This window comes from Mytilus trossulus, chromosome 9, assembly GCF_036588685.1.
Source record: "Mytilus trossulus isolate FHL-02 chromosome 9, PNRI_Mtr1.1.1.hap1, whole genome shotgun sequence".
In the NCBI taxonomy this organism is placed as follows: domain Eukaryota; kingdom Metazoa; phylum Mollusca; class Bivalvia; order Mytilida; family Mytilidae; genus Mytilus; species Mytilus trossulus.
In genome coordinates, this window is record NC_086381.1 from 20,616,764 (window position 1) to 20,640,437 (window position 23,674).

Below are 23,674 nucleotides of genomic sequence, written 5' to 3' on the forward strand. Positions count from 1 at the left end.
CCTGATTATGACTTGGATGGAGAATTGTCTCATTGTCAGTCACACATACATAGACCAGATTTAATTATTCAATTATTTCTTGTTGAACAGGGAAAAAATACTTCAAAAATTAAAGAGATGTCAAGGTACAAGTGATAAATCCAGTTTTAATATAGTCAAAACCTACTACTTTATGTTTACAAAAAAAAATTATAATCGCTCGCCTTTACTTTTTAAGCTTCGCCTCAAAAATTTGCAAATTAAATATTTTTTTATTAAAATTTTCAAATCGCTCGCTCGCCCCAATTTTTGGAGTTCAAAAATCCGTAGAACAAGAAATTAAATTGGTGTGGCCTAATAGTTAATTGACAATAACAATTCAGAATTGTTCTATTTTGTAAACTTTTGTTAAACTTGAAAAAATCAACCCCAAGCTTTATGGTATATGGAGAGCTAGGTGCTTATCCTATGTCAGTATATGTGGAACACCGTATGGTATCTTTTTGGTCTAATATTGTAAACAGTTCTGATAGTAAAATGACAAATATTCTATATAGATATATTTATAAACTTACCGTAGATGGTGGATTTACTTTCGAATGGTTGATTTGTATAAAAAATATCTTAAATAAACATAGATTTTCAAATATTTGGTTAAATCAGGGTAACTATAGTTTTAATCCAAAATGGTTAAAGTTAAGCATTAAACAAAGAATTTTTGACCAATTTCAGCAGACTTGGAAATCAGAAATGGAGAATTCATCAAAAGCATTATGTTACAAATTATTTAAAGAAAACTTTGAATTTGAAGAATATTTAGATTTATTACCTTATAAAGATAAAATAACGCTATGTAGGTTTAGAACTGGAAATCACCGGTTACCTATAGAAACCGGTAGATGGCGTAAAATTATTAGACATGAAAGGTACTGTGTACTTTGTAATTTTCATGAGATAGGTGATGAATTTCACTATATTTTAAACTGTATAGCTCTAACAGAAAGTAGAAGAGCTTTTCTTAAACCTTACTATATAAGCTGAGTAAATGTTTTGAAATTCGGCAGTTTATTTATTTCAAAAAATATTCGTGTATTGAAAAATTTGTGTAAATTAATTAGAATTATCAATATAGAAGTATGTTCTCCAGGTTGATCAACAATCTCTCATTCTTGTTGCTCGTTTTTGTGCAAACTTGTCATGCGCAAAATCTGTATGTTATTGTATGTAAAAATATCTTTCTTTGTACCATTTACTTGGTTTTATAAGAAATAAAGAATCTTGAATCTTGAATTTATAATAACTTTAATTTGTTTATGCCCTCACCATGGACAACATTAGAGCATTAAGTGTAACCCTTGACCATCTTTCTGCTTTTGTTACTATTTTCAATTCTGCACCCTAATACTTTAAGTTCTCCTCAACCAAATGTTATGAAACATACAAAATGCTAACATTCAAAAATGGTAGAAAGAGTTAAAATATGGGCAAGTAGTCACTTACATGTATCATTCTAGAGTTAATATACTTGTAGTCTTTGGAAAATTGGAAATTTTTCAGGTTCCACATTCCTACTTGAGTTTGTCTCATAAAATTTTTTTGAAACTCATACCTAATGCTGATAACTATAAAACACAGACATAGTAAGAATTGAGTGGGAAGTGAGTTATTTACAGTTCTAGAGATTGTTGTCTCTTTGACACATTCCCCATTTCCATTCTCAATTTTATTATGCCACTTTTTACCTTGAAAATAGCAAAGCTTGAGGGTAGGAATTCTTGTCCTCAGAAAAATATTTATTCACCATTTCAAAACAACATAAAAATTCTGATTTTTATATAAAATACCTCTAAGAAAAGCGTTTTTGTCAAGTACATGTCAGAGGTCATTCAATGCTCTATTTGATGCAATTCCTATATAGAACAAGGGACTTTACCTAATTATGATGTCAGGTTCAGCAATTAATTTGCCACTGAAAGCAATATACATAACAGGCCCTTTGTAAGAGTTTCTCTAAGGGGTGTAGATTTCTTAGGAGAGGGGTTTGCATAAGCTCATCAACTCAACAGCAAAAAAGGTCCCTTAAACCAATCCCTGTGAATGTAAATCTGACCTATTATAATTGTGCTTGCATAATGTCATAAAAATATAAGCAAATAGTTCTAATACTTAACCGTATTCTTGTTGGTTTTATTCTTTAAAGCAGACTATATATTTTAAATCAAACATTGTAGAACCATTTTTAATAACCAACCATTCCTGAAAAAAAAATTGATTATTAGGCTTATTCATATTATAAATCCCATTTCCCAGAAATTTCTATATTAATGATGTTAATTTCCTGTAAGCTAAAATATGAACATTAAATTTTCTACTTAATTAGCTTACTAAACAGTCCCAGCAGACCAACATAATACCCAGGTAAAATATTGTAATGATTTTAAAATGATCAATTTAAAATTCAAAGAGAAAATGGCTCATCAGCAAAGTTTTGATTTAATGTAGGAGTATTGATGTAAATGTAAGAATCATGTTTTTACTCTTGTTTTCATCAGCGTTTGATGGGATCGTGGGATTAAATTTCAAAGACAGAACTATCAGAAATCAGTAAAATTGGTGACGTTGGACTAATTGATCTAGTTTTACATAATATGAAGAAAAAAATCATTTACAAATATTAATTCCTTCATATAGGAAATAATTTTTTAAGCATTGATGATTTCTTTTACCTGGACATTTACTTTAGTACATTTTATCAGATTTTTTTATCAATTTTGATTGAATTGAATTTATTTTGGCGGGTGTGTCCTTTAGACCTTCCACTCACAAGCTGAACCGTGAGAGTTACTATGTTCATTATGCATATCTAGTTTGCAAGTGACATTAGATAATCTAAGAATATTTGTATTTTGGCCTTATATATTGGTTTCAAATAGTTGTATTTTGGCCTTTATTGGTTTCTATAATACCTGGTAATCAGTCTATTCCGTCCAGTTGTGGGCGGTAGCTTTATTTTGAATGATACTGTCATATTCCCTTTATAGTATAAATGATGAACATGTCCAAAAGAGACATTATAGACAGCTTTTTTTATGAAACTTGGTAATGCTTTATATGATTTAGATAGTTCAATTGGAGTCACCAAGCTTTTCAGAAGAAAAGAAAACTGGTTTTTAAAATGATTTGGAAGTCAGTTGGCAACAGTTTTTGTGCAATAATATATGACCTGTGTTCAACCAATACTTTTCAAATTTTTCATGTTATTGCTAAAAAGAAGTTCAAAATTGGTATATCAAGATTTTCACTTTTACTGTTGAGGAGTTATTATAAGTTCTTGATAGATTTGAAAATGGCATTTTATGTTTAGTGCAATAACTCGGGAACTGTACTTCATTTCCTTTTTAAGTTTAATATATTCAATGACAAATTGAAAAAGGAGGTAACTAGTTTGACAATAACACTTCTCGATTCTTCTGCTCAGGGGTAATATGTTCCTTGATAGATTGGAAAATGGCACTTTGTGTTGCCATCTTGCAAATTGACTTATGAACTGTTCAGCTCATGCTTTTCAATTTTTATCATGCTCCAAGTTACTTATAATAACAGATGACAAAATGGAGATCAAGTTTAATAATTTGACTATTTCACTTTTACAGTTTGATCAGGACAATTGTGATCCTTAATAGATTGTAAGATAGGCACAGAACACTGGCAAGTCAAACAAGCCTAAAGCACCATAAATCTATTTTATTTGTACTAGCATCCCTCTTAGATTCAACAATAGTTTGTAACCTTCAAAACCTGCTTTGCTGTCACTTAAACAGCTCATTTCTAATTTAATTAATTCATATTTATTTGATTAACTTGAAGCAAATTTTGCAAACTTTTTGCATTATTTCAACTTTGCAGTTTAAACTTGTTCAGTTCCTTTTAAAACAATGTTAGCATGTTAAAAATAGAACAATGACATCTTGATTGAATATCTCTAGGTATTGTAATTCATTTAATTTCTTTTAATTCGTTTGAATTTAAGATAATTAAGTTTTTTCGGTTTGACATTGAGAAACAAGACTGGTTATTAACTCTGGAAATAAAGATGTACAATTCCTGGAGCTATCTAATTCTATTTCAGTTCAGTTCAATTTCATTAAAAAAGTCTTTGTAAAGGAATAATGAGTAAAATATACAACTGGGATGTCTGTGCAGTATCTAGTGACATTGATTTTTATCTGTGGTTCCGAGCATTTGATGTTAAAAAGGACAGATTTTAATTTTAATTAATGTTGAAGATCCACAGACCTGTCTCAGTAGTTCAAGATTGTTCTGACTTCCCAGGCGTCCCTTTTAAATTCTTGTAGAAACTGTCCCACGGCCATTAAGCAGCTCATTACAAAGGCTTCAGATGTCTGAGCAATCTAACAGACTTTAAGACATGTTGATGAGAAGACGGTTCGTTACTACGATTTTACAGTGTCTGAGGCTTTTCATTTGGCTTTAGAATTTGGTGTTTGAGGCTTTTCTTTTATGGCTTCAGAATTCAGTGATCATTTTAGGATTCTAAAAGTTCAGGTCACAATACTTTGAAAGGAATTTGATGTAAATTTATGAGATATATATGCTTTTAATATGCTCCAGGCAAAATTTAAATTAACAAACACAGTAAATGACAGATAATGTCATGGTCATGTTAAACATGTTAAAATGTCAAATTCCATGAAAACATTACCAGTGTCAAAACAAGTTGTTGTTATCATTAGAATATAAGGCTTAAAAGATTTCTTTATGAACTGCAAGGTCATTTAAGCATTACCAGTGGCGGACCCAGCCATTTGAAAAAGGGGGGGTTCCCAACCCAAAGGGGGGGGGGGGGGGTGGGGGTGTTCCACCTATATGTCCCCATTCAATTGCATTGATCGTCAAAAAAAAGGGGGGATTACAACCCCCGAACCCTCCCCCTGGATCCGCCACTGATTACTCAGAAAGCATAAAAACATTATCAATTTTACAGGCATCTAAAAAGGGACTGACAAAACATGTTTGTGTTATCCATTTCTCACATTAATGCTAAATAAGTTAAGGAAGTTAGAAGTATATGTTAATACTATAAATTCTTATATGATGCTCTTAAACGCTTACTTCTAATGCGTTAATTGCACAACCAAAGTTGAGTTGATATTTTCTATGTAAAACTTCACAATAAATCTCAATCAAAATCTTTGGGTGCTGAGTATATTATTAGTTAATACTGACAAGCTGATAGAATTCAATATTAGTCAGCTTTAGTGGAGCTGCTTATTTTTTCATGTATTTCATTATTTTTAACCTTGACCAGTTGAAGATTGGATTTATTGATGGACAAGATTTCCCTTTTATCATGTCAGAATTCCAGAGATTGGACATTTAGTGTTTTGTGACAACGCCACCTTTAACCAAATCAAATTGGGAAATTGCCTTAATCATTATAGATAGCAGGAGGTTGGAGAACTACTGTATATGAATAATTGTAGCCTTAATACGAGATGGACATAGAACCACAGGCAGATGTTTTAGTGGACTTAAGCAGGAAATATCCAGGAATCGTCATTATGATCAAAGTAAAATGATAGACGCTCAGAATTTCAGGATTTCAAAGTTAATTGGTTTGATTAACTCTAGCTATTAATGAGTTTTGTACACTATTGGAATTTTAAGTTTAAAAGCCACGATAATTAGATAATCTGTAGGAAATTTCAGCTGGAAATTATCTGGGAAATTAACAATTATTCTGGAATATGGGTAGTTGCTTTTTGTGCAACAGACTTTCATTACAGTTTCTCCGATTTCTTGCATGCTGCTTACTTATTTACAGTAAAGACAATAAGAAGATGTTCAAAGTTCTGAAGTCTTGTCACAATTAATATCATCTTTCTGGTGAATCTTGCAGAAGAAAAAAAATCCAGATTCTGAATTTATTTATACTGCAGAACTGAGAAATACTACTGAGGTTCATCATCAGAAAAAAGTATTTGCAAAAAAAAAAAATTAAAATAAAATAAATTCAGAAGAGTGTGTTTAATTAAAAATTTGTGAAGAGAAGAAAAAAAATAATTTGTAAGACTTCATGAATTGTAAGTCAATACGATAATTATAAAATAAAAGAATGTATTCATTCATACAACCTGGAATAGCTCTCATGAAAACCGTATAAGCATGTAAATATGGTATTAAAACTAGTGTTAATTTGTCAGTTCTGTCTTTAGATGTGACAGGTTCACTAGTAAAACTAAGAAATTAAATTTATCTTCATATGTCAGGGAATATTTTTGATGCATAAGGTGAAAAAATAGAATTTGTTTATCACCTTTGGTGTTGAATTTTTTGCTTGATGGAGTTAAATACAAAATAACAAAGTTCAGAACATTTTGTTTCAATACCTGATAACGCCCGGAGGTGATACGTGTCAAATTACAGAAATGGACATCACAGTATGGAAATACGATCTAAATTCTGTCAGTTTTAATATTGCCTTGAAATATTAATAAATCAATGCAAAATTATACTATTAGTTCCCAAATTATGGATATTTTTTGCATCGTTTCTTAATTAGTGAATATCACTTATTTTGAAGAGCAGCCGAACTTCACCAGAGTGAGATTCTCATCAGAATATGTTGAAGAGCTATATTTATAAGACGTTAAAGCAACTGGAGAACAATTATTTAATAGTTGCTGTGATGTTGCAGTACAATATTTCAGGATGGAAAAATAATAGCAGTATCAACTGATTATTTTCCAGTGATAAAAAAAAATATCAACATATTGTAATCATATTTTACACGTTGCTTGTTTTACATTTTAATGCGCAATAACTGAATAGATTATTGAAATTTTTTTTACTATGGATTTGAAAAAAATGGACAAACATTACAGGAAATAGGGATTTTTTTGTGTGCCCAAGTTTGTGACATATAAAAATGCTATTTGACATGGAATGTCGGACTTCTATAGACCATAGCTTGGTACTTTCACCTTACAGGTAAATATTGTTAACTTTTACATATTCAACACTGTTTAACTTGTAAATTATTATTCTGGGGGAATATTATCTAATTATTACAAAGAGTTTTTTGAAGTATATTTAGAAATCATGGTAAATTAATGTCAAATTACCTGTCTTAAAAATTGATCTAGTGGCAAGAATAACTGACTGACCAGGAATTTATAAGCTTCCTGGTTAATTATTTCACTTAAATACATGTACCACCTACAAACACATCGGAATTCATGTACTTTGGATTTATTTATTTTCGTGGGTGCCAATTTTTGTGTATTGCAGAAAACTTTTACTTTTATGGGTATTTGATTTCAGGGTTTAGCAAAAGACAGCACATATGCCTATGGAAAATATGTAATTTGTTGAACATTTGAATTTGTGGTTCACCTGTATCCATGAAATCCAATAAAATTGGTATCCAACGAAACATCGTGATCCTCATTATTTTTTGATTGACATTAGCTTTTAAGAAAATATTTAACAGAATGAAATAACTATAGTTCCTAGGCTAAGTTGACTTTGATGGATTAGTTATTCTTTTAGGCACCTAATTGTGATCATTTAGAACTTCTATGTGTTAAGGTAGATGAAGTAACTGTCGATTACTTGAAAAATGTAATCAATTTAAACTGATTATGATTACAGATTATGATTACACCATCCCTAGGCCTGTAGGTAGTACATATATTTAATGTTTTTGGTATATGAGCATTTCAGAAGCTTAAAAAGGGGGGTAAACCCAACCAAGGATAAAAAGGGGGGGAAGGGGGTCCAACTATATGTCCCCATTCAAATGCATTGATCTGCCAAACAAAAATGGGGGTTCCAGCCCCCAGAACACCACCCCCCCTGAATCTGCCAAAAAAATTTATGCTCCACCAAGGGGCATTATGTTTTCCTGTCGGTGGGTTCATTCGTTTGTTTGTTTGTTCATCCGCCTCAGCTTCAGGTTAAAGTTTTCGGTCAAGGTATAGTTTTAGGAGAAGTTGAAGTAAGACAAATCAACTTAAAACTTAGAAAACTTGTTCCCTTTGATCTGAACTTTCTAATTTTTATTCCAAATTAGATCGAGTTTTGACCCCAATTTCAGGATCCACTGTAATTAGAAAATGATTGTGTGTGTGAGAATTAACGTACTATATATGGACCATTCTTGTTTTTAGCTGTTGTGAAAATTTCATTTGAAAATTGTTAAATTTATATTTAAACTCATGATATCTCCATGCTGGTACAAAATTTATCATCAGACCATCTGTTGCAAGATATTTTATATTTTGTTGTCATTTAATGATAACTAATACATTTATGACATATTATTTGTAAAAGTAAGGTAATATTCCTTACATAGTCACACTGTACAGTTCATCAAGTATAAAACTGGAATTGTTTGGAAGATGATGTGTATAAATTAACTTTATTAGTCCCAGCAGGGAAAGTCAGAAATGAAACATCTGTATAAGGATGATACTAAAATCAGATATGGACGGTCATGGGGTAAAAATTCCAATTACATATTAAATTAGTCGCAGCAGTGACCAATAGTTTATTAAACAATAGAATGCAGCATGGAAACAGGGAATCAATGTGACTAACAAGACAACAACCCATGTTTTGATTAAGAAAAGCTTGTTTTTTTAATACTTTTATTTTAAGTACAGTTTTTGAATTTTATAAAACTTATTTCTTAGGTTTATATTAACAATGTCTGAAAAATTTAAAAATTAATGCTTTCATGTATTTTAAAAGAGTTATGCCCCTTGGAAAAATGAATTATGTGGAGAATTACAGTACATTGTTTAAGTGCTCTCATACGTACAATTCTTGCCATAATTTTATGAAACTTATATATCATAGGTTTAATATCAGCTACCGCGATTTATGTGTTTGACATTTTTGAAAATAAGTTCTGATTTGATATTTTTATCCAGTTATGCCCCTTGGAAATATAAATTATAATATAAACCATTAAACTACTTATTCTTTACAAGAAAGAATTAAAACAAAAGTCATTCATTCTGTGTGTGTGTGTCTGTAGAAAAAGAAAGAAGAAATTCAGTGACAAATGTCCATATTTGTACAGCTTGTGTTTCTACAGGCTATTACGCATCAGATAAAGAATTATTTCATCACTGTCAATGTGTATTTGCTACCAATTAACAGTGGAATCCTTAATGTCAAGTGCAATAGCCACAAGGTGTACAAATTACCAATCAGTTTCATGTAAACATTGCATCGTTTATGTTTGATTAAGTTGGACTGATTAAGTCTTTACTACTAAGATGTCCACAAAAATAAACCACTACAAATTTAATCTTGATACAAATTGTTATTTTGATGGAAAGAAGTTTGGATCTGTTACGAAAATAAACCAGCTAATATCGTCATGTAAGATCTTGGTTTATCAAAACACATTTCTGATATTGACAATTATCAACTTATTTTTATCTCAATTAGACTGTCATTGCTTATTAGAGGAAATTTGTTTTCGGTTATTTTAAGATACACTGAAATCTTTTTTGGCAACACTATAATATTTATTCAGTTTATCATTGTTTTTCTTCCTGTTTTACTGGTAATCCCAATACTGTTGGCTCAAAAGTAAACAAAGAATGTGTTTGGTTATACCCATCCTTCATGATGCTGAATGTTTGTTGATTTCAAATTAAAAATGTCAAGTTGTGACTTGTGATTTTGTTAAGTGAGATAGAGAGAAAGGAAAAGTGGGTAAAACTATTGGAACAATATGCAAAGTATTCTGAGACAAAGATATTCCACAATGGTCACCCAAATCTTGATGGTTTTAGTAAAAAGAGAGTTCTTGGATTTTATTGTTCAAATTGCTTCCTTAGTCAGCTAAGCAGCAATGTAGCAAAAAAAATATGAATTAAAAAACAGCACTGGATAAATCAATTCAGCTGGCACTGTGATGACCACAATGTCATCCTCGTTATTTTGGTTATGACATCACTGAATGCAAGTGACTTGCCATGAACAACTATGACCATGTTTGCTAACTTAAGGGTCCGAGCACAATCATCTTAACTGAGATCACCAAATTTTGCAGTTTCTCTGTTACTTTGAGTCTTCTGTTTTTTTTAGTAGATGAGTTGATTATTTGTAGAATTTTTTGTTTGTGAGTTTATGTTGTTTTCTTTTACACCAATGTATTGTTTGTTTTACTTCATCTTTTGATTGTCCCCTTGACATCTGAACTGTTTTGATCATGCTGACAATGACAGAAATTCATATCAAAGTTCATTAGACTGATCATGTGATTCCCATAAAATCTTTTAATGTTGGAACCTATTCAGGATGATTACATATACCAAATGATGATTAAGTCCTAAGCAGCCATTTGTTCTGAAGAATATGCATATCTTTTAAGTCCCTTCTGTATAGACATTAGAAAACAAAATGTCCAAGAAGGCGTCATGTGAAGTCTATATGATCTCAAGCAGAAAATAACACCCATTCCATAACATGAAATAAACAAGTATTGAATCAAGTTATTTGTCCATGCAGAATTATAAGGGTGATTCAGTCGTCTTATAAATGGAAATCCTAATATTGTATATTGGTCTGTAATCGGCTGGAATAAAGGTTCTATTGATGGTTTAAAGGAAGTGATAAAATCCAGAAATTGGACTCTAGAGTTTAATTGACTGTTGGAGATTAATATCAATGTTTTTGTCTTCTAAGTGAACTTGTTTACATAAATTTTCTACTACAGTAAATACTAGACTATTACTTAACTTAGAATAGCTTTCCTTGTATATATGAACTGATTTTATGACTTTATGACAAAATATAATTAACTTCAGTTAACACAAACTTCATGAAACATTAACAGTGTATCCCAAACTCTGTCTGACTGACAAAATGTCAGACAAAGAATCATTAGGTCAGACAGAAATATTTAGATTTTTTTGTTGAAAATATAAAAGAAAACATTCAATTTCCATTTCAGTCAGACAAATCCTATAACAGTTTGGCACATGCACAGCTTGCTCTAGACTTCATTTAGGACTGGGGTTCTATAGGACTTGAATATGTTGTTACTGTTCACACAGTCAGAAGCCAGTTATTCATTGCTGCCCAGTTGTTGCTGACTCATAAATGTTTTCTTGTTTGAAATTTTTGTTTCAATGTATGTTTTATTTATAGTTTGCTGTACAGTGTGGGTTTTGCTCATTGTTGAAGGCCATGGAGTGTTCTATAGTTGTGTTCATCCTTCATCCTTTGGTCTCTGGTTGATTGTTATCCTAATGGCAGTCACAGCAATTCTCCTTGTTTTGTACATCAGATATGGGAAGTTTGTATGTCTTTTTTGTCCAAGTCAGTAGTTAGCAATATGTAATCCACATAATTTAGATCTCTTGACAAAGTCAGTAGTTAGCATATGTCCAATTTTCCTAGTGACATATAAAATTTTATTCTAGCTACATATTAGTCTCAGTGGTGAAATTGAACTCAAGTTCAGGAATTACTGTAATTTTGTTTTATTATCCTTTTCTAGATTATATTTATTTTTAGATATTTTTTATGTAACAAACCGGCTGAGATCTATTGTATTAAAACATAGACTAGAAATAGAGAATGTGTCAAAGATACAAAAACTTAACAAAAAATATAAAACATAATTCTCTGTATTCATAGTGCTCTTTCTTTTAATTCAATATTTGTTTCAAATAAATTAGACAACTGTGACCTACTTTTGATGTTTCTATTTTCAGATTATTAGATAAGTTATTAGTAGTGTGTCCTAATGTAGATTACTGTGAAGAGGTTTTACCCAGATCTGATTTAGAAGCTCATTTACTGCATAGGTATGTTAAAACTTAAGTAAGAATTACGATACATTTCAATAGATATGTTGAAACTTACAGTAAAGATTTTATTTCTATTTCCTTTAATGGTACTTTAAAACTAGGTTTTAAAACAGTGATGTTTTTTCTGCCTTAAAATATACTTAGACCTGTTATTTTTAGTCAAAATGTGATTTACTGCCATAGATAAGCTTAGACTTAGTTTAGAATTATGATTCACTGTTATAGATAAGTTGAGACTCGGGTGAATCATAAATTGTGATCCACTGTCATAGATAAGCAAAGACTTTAGTTACAAAAATGTAGAATAGTGATTCACTGTCATATACAAGTTAAGACTTCAGTTACAATTGTGATTCACTGTCATAGATCAGTTAAAACTTCAGTTACAATTGTGATTCACTGTCATAGATAAGTTAAGACTTCAGTTACAATTGTGATTCACTGACATAGATAAGTTAAAACTTCAGTTACAATTGTGATTCACTGTCATAGATAAGTTAAAACTTCAAACTTCAGTTACAATTGTGATTCACTGTCATAGATAAGTTAAAACTTCAAACTTCAGTTACAATTGTGATTCACTGTCATAGATAAGTTAAGACTTCAGTTACAATTGTGATTCACTGACATAGATAAGTTAAGACTTCAGTTACAATTGTGATTCACTGTCATATACAAGTTAAGACTTCAGTTACAATTGTGATTCACTGTCATAGATAAGTTAAAACTTCAGTTACAATTGTGATTCACTGTCATAGATAAGTTAAGACTTCAGTTACAATTGTGATTCACTGTCATAGATAAGTTAAGACTTCAGTTACAATTGTGATTCACTGACATAGATAAGTTAAGGCTTCTGTTACTATTGTGATTAGATAAGTTAAGGCTTCTGTTACAATTGTGATTCACTGACATAGATAAGTTAAGGCTTCTGTTACAATTGTGATTCACTGACATAGATAAGTTAAGGCTTCTGTTACAATTGTGATTCACTGACATATATAAGTTAAGTCCTTAGTTACAATTGTGATTCACTGTCAAAGATAAGTTAAGACTTAAGCTACAATTGTATAATTCACTGTCATATATAAATTAAGACTTCAGTTACAATTGTTATGCACTGACATAGATAAGTTAAGACTTCTGTTACAATTGTGATTCACTGGACAGATAAGTTTAAATTTCAGTTACAATTGTGATTCACTGATATAGATAAGTTAAGACTTCAATTACAATTGTGATTCACTGTCAAAGATAAGTTAAGGCTTCTGTTACAATTGTGATTCACTGACATAGATAAGTTAAGATAGATTAGAAACATGATCCACTGTCATAGATAATTAAGACTTAAGTTAAAATTGTGATTCTTTATACTTTCATAGATAGGGTAAAGTTAAAACACTATATTTTAATTGAATCAATTAGTAAATTAAGCAAACCATTGCATTATATTGGTGAAATCTAGAGGACTAATTATGTTAATGAAAAATAGCCATATTTTCAATACCAGCTTTGAAATCAATCAGTTATTGGTTTCATAGTAGTGTCTGTCAGTGCCTGATTGTAGGATAGATTTTACTGAAATTTAAAACTTTGTAGTCATGTTATCCCTCATAAATAGTTAATCTTTGTAAAATAAGAAACATTCTGAGAAAAAAATATTGTAATACCCTTCTTTTGAAGTGGAAAAAATATAGAATTATGTTAAGTAACCTGTAAGTCCTTATGTCTTTACACAGACAACAATTTACATGCATTATATTGAGGATTTCCATATTAAAGTTAAAGACAACCTTAGCTATGCTATGTCAGATTCTGGCTAATTTGATAAACATTTTACAGAACCACTATATTTAGCATGGTGTCTGAAAAACTATCCATACAATTTTATACTTGATAAAATGGAATCATTTAACAGACAGCCGAGTGCTACCTCTTATAAATGTCAATTGTTTAATGTATCTAAGAGATGAAGCCACAGTAAATATGGAAATATTTCCGATTTATTTAAAACCTGTCAATTTCACAGTTGCTTGGAATAATTTAGAGTTAAGAAGTCATTAAATGTTAGTAATAAAAGTACAGGTTCCTTTGCTTTAGTTAAAAGCATGTAAGAAAAGTAGACAGAGTGAAAATATAATACAGAATTTGATTAGCAGTAGACATTGATGTGTATCTGTCATGTCCTGAACGGTCGGAAATTTGAAATAAGTTTCTTTTAGACAGACAATTCAATTATTAGCGGATATATTTGAAATTGTTATTTATCTTCATTATATCAGTGCATTATGAACCCCACCACAAATTGAGCTGAGTTTACTTAAAGGGTTAAAAAATGCATAAATGAAAATAAATTAGGCTGAGTTTTCAGAAAAAGATACCACTGAGGATTCATTTATTTTTCCTGGGTACCAATTTTCGTGGGTTGAGGAAAACGTGGATATTTGATTTTGTGGTTTTTCAAAAGTCTGCATTAAATCATACAACACAATTGCAATTCGTTGATCATTTAAATTCGTGGTTTCCATGTACCGACGAAATCTGCGAAAATTGATATCCAACGAATAATAATGAAATTAGAGTATACTGATAGGAATTAAATGCGTGGTTTAATAGGTCGTAGGTCGATCCCATTTATTCCCAATAATGTCTTGTTGAAATGATCATAGCATTTTCATATATGAGAAATGATCTCCAAAACATCAAACCTATCCATTTAAAGAAATAGATAAAAGTTAAGTAGAAAGAAATTTCTTGAAAAAAGTCATTTAACTGCTTTAAGTGAAAACAATTTGCTGTATCCAATTTCAGTCATAATGTCATTTTTGTATCATCCCCTACCTACTAAAACAAGTTGAACACTCCTTGGAGAAATGTTAGTATTGTACTTGTGATGGGTTCACATCGAAAACTTTGTTCCATTAGAGTAGTAAAAAGCTTGTGGTATAAAACTCTCAACTCAAAAGTTCTGTCAGCTTTCTCATAACTGTACAAAGCTCATGCATTAAGACATAAAGGCAGGACATTAAAACCGCAATTTATGGTGTTTTATGAAAAGCTTTGTGAAAGATTTTATTGTTTATCAATAAAATCTTCAAATGAAATCTGTTCTGTAATCAATACCATATTTTGTTAAAATGACAGCATATGACATGTATAAACTGTTTTCTCAATTAAATGTTAGAAATTGAATATTCATTGCTAAGTATTAAAAATGAAAAATGCCTGTCACTTATGATTTTGAAAATTTTGTAATTTGCTTAGGTTTTGCTAAAGCTTTTATTATTTCTCTCATAATGTTTCACAATTATGAAGAATTATAATTTCACAATATAAATAGATAATACAAAAACATTTTGCATCTTGGAAGTTCTAAAAACTTTACCAACTTTACAAATGAAGTCCTTACTTTTAAAGATCCAACATGGGATACTGTGGAAAATAATCTCTTGAAAAAAATTGAGTTTTCTTTTAGTTGATCATTTCACTAAAATGTTGGTAAAACGATCTTGTTTATTCTATTTAGATGTAATTTTCTGTTTTTTCTACTCAAACCCTAATTGACTTTAAACTATTTGAAGACACAGAAAAAACACATATTTACAGGTTACATTTAGATGAACAAAAAAGATGAGTCTAAAAATTATGCAACCAGAAATCCTGAAGTTGAAAAAAACTTTTGAAATGATTCTTAAAAGGCTAGAATTACAATCAAATGAATTAGTTGCATTGCTTTTTGTAATTCAAATAGCATAAATAGCATTAGATGGATTAAAATTACAGTATTAAAGCATTATATCTGAGATGGAAAATCATTTATGCATGCCAATTGAAATGCTATTAAGTATTATTATCAGAAATTTAAATGATTTTGTATGATGTAAAAGCCATGAATTATTTGAAAATAAAAAAACATTAAATGCATTTTGAAGCAGTCTTTAAATGGGTTTGAACTGAATTTCAAATAAGCAAGAAAAAATAAGGAAACATATGACTCATAAATTTAAAAAAGAAGATGTGGTATGATTGCCAATGAGACAACTGTCCACATGAGACCAAAATGACCATATAATCTGTTTTCCAGAAAATATTTGTGGAGCAAATTATTGTGCTTTTTTCTGAAGTTTCTTCACAGTAAACTCATGTCCCTCAAGGATACAGATTTCATTATCTTAGCTACCAGTATATATGAAAAAGTAATAAGCAAAAGTTCTTTTTCATACATGTAGGTTGAAACCTGGATTTGTGCAAAATTAAAAACCTTTCTGATTTTATGGAATGTTTCAAAAAGCATGATTTCCTTTATCTTTAGAAGCTATTATTACTGAGCATAACGGTCTTAATAAAATCTTACAATATATGGGCGTATACTAGTTGAGCTGTTTTGGGTTCCTGAAGCTTGTAGCCTTTAGTTCTTTTATTATAAACATCAATTGTTTTAAGCTCTCCTGTATATCATTTTCACAGGCTGTTCCCAGTGTTTCTTAAAGAATAAGTCCATGGTGTATTATAATGCCCAGACAATAAAGCCAATTTGAAATTTAAATAAGAACATAAATGTCATGATGTATAAGTCATGTTAGTTCTGATGGACAAAATGTTGGATTTTCACATGAATAATGGAAGTTGCATGTAATAATTGGAACTATAAATTTGTGCTTTAGATTGGAGTTAATGAATTCAGATAGGTAGAAAATGTGATTCAGAATGAAGAAAATTAGACTTCATCAATTCAAATAGGTGGAAAAAGTGGTAAGAATTCAATATAAATCAGCATTTTGATGTGTTGATTATTACACAGAGGCGCCATGGAAGTTCATATGGTGTGATGATTTAATGGCAGCAACTCAAAACATTTATACAGAGTACAGAAAGTTCTGTTATACTGTATGAATATCTAGAATTATCAATTGACTTCTGTTCTCATGTACTCTGAGACAAACACTTTTACTTTTATATTATATGGCCTGAAATCTGTATGCTGTAAGATCATTTTGTTTGAGAGGCTCTTCTGATTACAAATTTTCTGATCTCTTGGTGTTTTCAAACTTTTGAGACTTTCATTGCTTGCAAACCCCTGTCTACTATTGATAATTGTAATTTAACCTCTAGATGTCTTTCTCATTGTGTTTTGGGGTGTCTGCTTAATTTACTTATACTCCATTTCTAAGGTTTTATACACTTATCTTTCACAGATATACTTTTTGAAAATCATATACAGCAAATGTTGAATATGTTAAAAAGAGGGACAAAATTATATACCAGAGGGACAGTCAAACTCATAGATCGTAAATCAAGTGACAATGCCATAGCTAAAAAAAAAAGAGAGACAAACAGACATTAACTGCAAGTAGTCTGTTGTTATTTATGTATTATTGTCATTTTGTTTATTTTCTTTGGTTAGATCTTCTGACATCAGACTCGGACTTCTCTTGAACTGAATTTTAATGCGTATTGTTATGCGTTTATTTTTCTACATTGGTTAGAGGTATAGGGGGAGGGTTGAGATCTCACAAACATGTTTAACCCCGCCACATTTTTGCGCCTGTCCCAAGTCAGGAGCCTCTGGCCTTTGTTAGTCTTGTATTATTTTTATATTAGTTTCTTGTGTACAATTTGGAAATTAGTATGGCGTTCATTATCACTGAACTAGTATATATTTGTTTAGGGGCCAGCTGAAGGACGCCTCCGGGTGCGGGAATTTCTCGCTACATTGAAGACCTGTTGGTGACCTTCTGCTGTTGTTTTTTATTTTGGTCGGGTTGTTGTCTCTTTGACACATTCCCCATTTCCATTCTCAATTTTATTCAACACTGTAAATTCAGAAATTATTGTGTGCATTTGTTATTGCGATTTTTGAAGGATTGACAAAAATGCAAGTTTAATTATTACGATTTCGAAAAAAAACTGCGTTCAAATCTATGTTTCAGTTATCAGAATGTGAGTTCTTGTTATTTTGATACCCATCTAGTCGCATTTATAAACCGCAATAATAAAAACCTCGCAGTCACTTTTTGAATTTACAGTAGTACACAAGACACAACATAGAAAACTAAATACTAAAAGCAAAAGATCAACCCGTACAAAAACTGGTTATTGATTCATGTGCTCTGGAAGGGTTATCAGATCCTGCTCCACTTTTGGCACCTGTAGTGCTGCTCATGTGATTACACACCAGGTAAACAGTCTAATTCGGAGTAGGTCACATTCAGGACAAGAGAACAGGATAGTAGTTTCTAATATGTGTCTGAAAACACTTTATAAAAGTGAACAACTTTTAAAACAACCTAATATCTGACTGTACTTACAACTATTGTAACATGTCTGATGAGCATCTGTGACACCGATATAAGACTCAGAATCTGAAAAACAGTCAGGGCAGAGTTCAGCAATAAAAAATCAATCAATCACAACAGTCAGCAAACTTAATATGGCATCCTTAAAAATAACTTTTACCTATAGCAGTTGTCAGTTTTTCTGCTGAAGGACGCAGTTCTCTTGGGCACCAATAAAAACTGATCACAACGCATTATGACCAATAGTGCCAGGGACTAAACTTGGGAATTTCAAACTGGGAGCCCAGACCAGATATTTCATAATTATTTTCTATATTTTCAACTTAACTTTATCTGAAAGTTTAGGGGCCCAGCTCAAAATCTAGGAGCCATGGGCGACTGGGCTCCTTTTAAGTTTTTTCCCTGAGTGCTGAATTTAAGTGGCATTAAACAACAATCAATAGTCAATTTAATTCTCACCTGAGCTACTTGTATTTCACGATTCTTCAAATAAGAAGTCAAGATATTTTTGTTTGCCTGACGTTGGAAATTTAATTAATTTTCTCCGTCTTATGTACATTCAATATATATTTCTTGTACTTTACGAAGGCAATGACGTACTTTACATGAATGTAACTTAAAAGCTTATCATGTTATTAGACAATTCTTAGCTTGTTTAAACTGTGGATATTGGCTCCTATGTTCATACCATGTATGAGGTATTTATAAATTGTTAATTTTGTTCCTTGAAAGCCAAGTTGTGGTTTCTAACAGTACTGAATTACATAATAACTCACATCTAAGCTCTCTGAAAGCCCAGTAGTCTATTTCTGCAGAAGAAATCAATCTGATTGCAAATTCATTAGTTAACATATATAATCAGGGAGGTTTTTTGAAACTGAAAAAAAATTAATTGCTGTTATACTGTGGATTTATTATTATTCGTTGGATACCAATTTTCATGGTTTTCGTGGGTACAGGTGAACCACGAATTCAGGTGTTCAATGAATTAAAAATTTGCTATAGGCTTTGAACACAGAAACCATGAATTCAAATATCCACAAATATGTAAGTTTTTATCAATCCACGAAAATTGATACCCACGAAAATAAATGAATCCACAGTATACATATTGATGCAAGATGAAATGGTATTTGAAATTTATAGTTATAAGTCTACAATTACTTGAAAATTTTTATCATTCCAAAGAGATATCCAAACTGTAGTGAAAGTTAAGTTCAATCATTATAATGTTCATATTATTTAGGCCCATTTCTCAGTCATAGAACTATAAACCAAGATATATCCTTTAGTCTTTGGTGGATAGTTTCCATATTTCTTTATTTTTATTTTGTATAAGTTGGCACAAACATAGTTACATTCTCTAAAATAGCTGATGTGCCAAGAAAACTGCAATATTAGATCCTAGACAGATCACCACTTACATAGAAGAAGCTGTATGAGCTAAATAATAAGGATGATAACTGCTGATTTTTTGCCTTGGAATTGCAAAAAAAGTTAATGTATTGTCTGTTGGTTTGTTAAAAAATCAAAAATGTCTGATATAATCTTTAACATGTTGAGATTGACGTCATACATGACTCTTTTGAAGGTAGTTTTTTTTGTAAAATTATAATAATTAAAAGCCAATTCAAGCCCTATAATAAAAAGTTTTTTGTCAACATTTGATTCGTTGTAAAAAAACGTCATGTTAAAAAAGTATCTTTTTTGAGACAGAATTAAGAATTGAAGGCTGTTTTTGTAAAATTTGAGGTTTTTAATAAATGCAAGCAGACTAGCTGTCTGAATTTTGCAATGCATAATGCTTTACAAGTTATTAGGGCAAAATTTGAACTTTTTACTGATATCTGAAAAGTTATGTCCTAATTGGACTTCTTGGGGAGGTAGTAAATGGTATTTCTTGGTGCATTTCTAATCTATCAGATGGCATTAACTGCATGATTTGATTTTTGACTTAGTGATTCGTCAGTTCTCAGCTTACTCATATATTTATTCAATAGAATTATCATTTGAAAAATTTTAGAATTCAAGGGGCCTAAAACAAACTGTCTTCTTCAAATACAATGACTCACAATTTTGTAAATGCCTGTATAAAATCTAAATGAGAATATGAGGGAATAATAAGGTTAAGATATGATTGATCTTTGACTAGGCCAGGACTAGCTGTGACTTGTTAATGGAAACTGAATGAGATGTCCTAAACTATTGAGTCAATGGTACTTAGCATTATATAGTTAATTGACATTGCCAAGTTATATTGTGAGGATTATGGTAGATTTCTGTGACAATGTTGAATATAATAATTGATACCATAAAACATTAACCAGCTGATTGACCATTTACAGATATTGTGTCCAGCTAAATGTCTATTAGTCACAGTCTACTAAGTGCCTTGGAATGGGTTGTCAATTAATATATTTTTTTCTGAGAAGCTGAATAACAAATGTTTTAACGGTAATGTCTTATAATTCAAGAAGTTAAGAAATACTGAAAGAGCCAAATGCCACACAATTTGGAAAAAATACCTTGAAAATTTGTCATTTTCTTTACTTCTTAAAAAAGGGGTAGAATTAAGATTTTAAAGACAGCAATCCACAAACAACAAGTCAACAATCTGGAGAAAAAAAAAACTATGTCCAAAAAAAAAGATACCTAAAGGACAAACAATAGTCCACAAAATGCCAAACAGAACTGTCTGAGTCATTACTGCAAATGACTACAAAAACAATACGAATGTATTATTCACATATAGAAGTTTCATTTCTAATTTAAGATAATGGATCTCAGTCCCCATACTTATGATTTGATTTAATACCACTAATCTAACATATTTTAAAACATCAACTATTGAAATCCATGAAATTTGATTGAAATTCTGTATAATTTTACCTTATAAGTAGCAAAAAATTTCCTATGCGTAAGAAATCTGATTTAAAAGTGATTGGAAAAAATGTTTAATTTTCGTTGATTATTTTCAGCTTTGATTACCAGTGTTCTGGAAAGTCAAGACATCATACTCCTAGAAATATCACTCTCTTGTTGTTTTTTTTAACTTGATGAAATATTATACAGAAATGATTTAGCTCCGTAATTATCAAGCCCATGCTGAGACATTGATGATAAGCTCAGAAGGAGTCTTAATTTTAAACCACTATTCTGTTAGGCTATTAGATTTTCAAAGTGAGGGACTTCGTAATAGTATTTGTTATACATCCTGTCTTAAGGGGGAAATCCAATTTTAAATGCTTCTTAAACATACACGAAAATAGAACCAATTTTGTTAAGGTGACCTTCAAATTTTCACATGAATACAATAGATAATTGATGTCATGAAATGTGGTACCATATACTTAACTATGGAATCAATTCTTTTAAACAAGGACAATGATCTAATTATACTGACTGTATTAGTTTTCCTTGGTACTTACAGAAGTTTCAATATTACATGAATTGAATACATTATTGATGGCATGGTAATATACATGTAGTACCATATAAATATCCTGGCATTATTTCTGTAGTAACAAGAGCACTGATCTAATAATACTATTTAAGTTTTGACTGGTATTTTAAGAAGCTCTAATTTTAATGTTTCATCAACTTCCATGAAAATACAGCCAATTCTGGTTAGGTGGCCTTCAATAGATAATTGTTGTCATGGGAATATGGTACCATATAAAACCATGGAATCATCTCTTTTGTAACAAGGCCAATGATCCAATTACACTATATTAGTTTAAACAGTTTTATCTGGTTCTTTTAAGAGGTTTTTATTATTTACAACTAGCACTCCTTGTCAGAGCTGATTTACTCATGCCATTTTTTTATTTTGTTATTTTGTTTCAAGGTATTGATAGCACTTACTTGTTTTGCTGGTAACATTTTGCAATGTCAGTTAATCCTTTTTGAATTTAAAATTTTAAATGCTGTGAAAAAGTATGGATTTTGCTCAATATTAAAGGGCATGCATGCATACAGTGACCTATAGTTGTTAAATTCTATGTCACTTGGTCTCTGGTGGAGAGTCTTATTGGCAATCATACCACATCTTCTTTATTTCTATATTGTTGATTTAGTCAATTTTCACTTTTAATCAGTGACAAATCTTCACAAAACTTTTTTTTTTAAGAGCAGGAAGGACATTGAGAGTGCCCTGTAATAATCAAGCTTATTTTTATTTTAAAAACATTACAGCACAAAATCCAAATGTCAATAGATATTTCTGAATATTTAACTCCAAGTCTCCAACAGATTGTAGAGTGGAAGATAAAGGGGTGTATGACATTTGCGCAGATTTTGAAAATGTTCATTCTTTCATTTGCGCCGATTTTTTTATTTCTCCTAATTGGATTTACAGGTAGAAATAAGTTAATACTTTTACATGTACTCCTTGAAGGAATATTGGTAAATATGGTTATAAACGTTTTTACTTATGTTTACAAGAAAGATGTACCATTTAATCGTGTAAAGCAAGAATCACAACGGATTCTGATGGGAAGGTTATTGTCAAAACACAGAAAGAATATAACCATGTTGCAGTTGACTGAAAGACAGAAGCTGAAGAACTACTGGTACGGTTAAGGAAAAAGTCTGGAGATGTATCTAGTAGGCCTTCAAAGACTGGGATGAAGAGTTGTCTCATTGGCACTCATACCACACCCTCTTATATCTATTCACCTGTATTTACCTGTAATTTACCTGTAAAAAAATTGGCGCAAATGAAAAAAAAAATCCGCCCAAATGCAAAGCGCTGAGATAAAGAGCTCATAGGGTATAAATTCAAGCATTATTCTGTAATTTTTGGTAGCAAAAAAGCGTTCTTAGATTAATATTGTTCCAAGTAGATTTTTAAATTGCATGATCTTGTGAGTGCAATATATTTTCTATGAGGGACATTATTTATGAATATTGCATGTACAAAGTTGGAAGAACTGTTTAAAAGATATATTATAACCTTCTTGAAATTTAGGGTTTATATGCACTAGTGCATGCAATATGATATATTAGCGCATGCTAACTTCAAATTACATTCTCTATGAAGTATGTTGGAAAGAATCCATGAAACAAATTTGTTGAAAACTTGTGATTGACATATTTCAAGTCTTGTGTTTGTAATAACGTTTTTCACTATTACATAACATGAATTCTTAAAGCTGTGAGAACTGATTATAATTTATTGAATCTTTGATATTTTGACATTGTTTTGTAAGATGGTCTCCAGAAGGAATAGGTTGGAAGTATGTAACATCTCTCTTGATATGTTAAATGTCTTTCATTAGGATGGTAAATGTTTGTAATATGTCATTCAAAATACATAATGAAATTTTGAAAGTTTTTTTACAACTATTGAAACCATGAGTCTCGCATGTTAATTTGATATGATAATCCTCATAACATCTTATCAATGATTGAATGTAATGTCAGCCATGTAGTTGAGAGGAAAAATAAAGAACTGAAGAAGGCCATTGGCCGAAACGTCTTGAAAAATTGGTTTATTTAAACAATTATATAAAGTATGTTCCCTATTGGAATTTTGAAAAC

At 30.7% G+C, this 23,674-nt stretch overlaps 1 protein-coding gene across 1 annotated transcript in view; it reads left to right on the top strand.

Moving 5' to 3' along the window:
* The window catches only part of LOC134685283 (ligand of Numb protein X 2-like), a 53,471-nt gene that overhangs the window by 14,703 nt on the left and 15,094 nt on the right, over window positions 1-23,674 (top strand). The window contains exon 3 of the mRNA XM_063544891.1: window positions 11,742-11,834. Within this exon, the coding sequence (XP_063400961.1) occupies window positions 11,742-11,834 (93 nt within the window). The remainder of the gene's footprint in view (window positions 1-11,741; window positions 11,835-23,674) is intronic.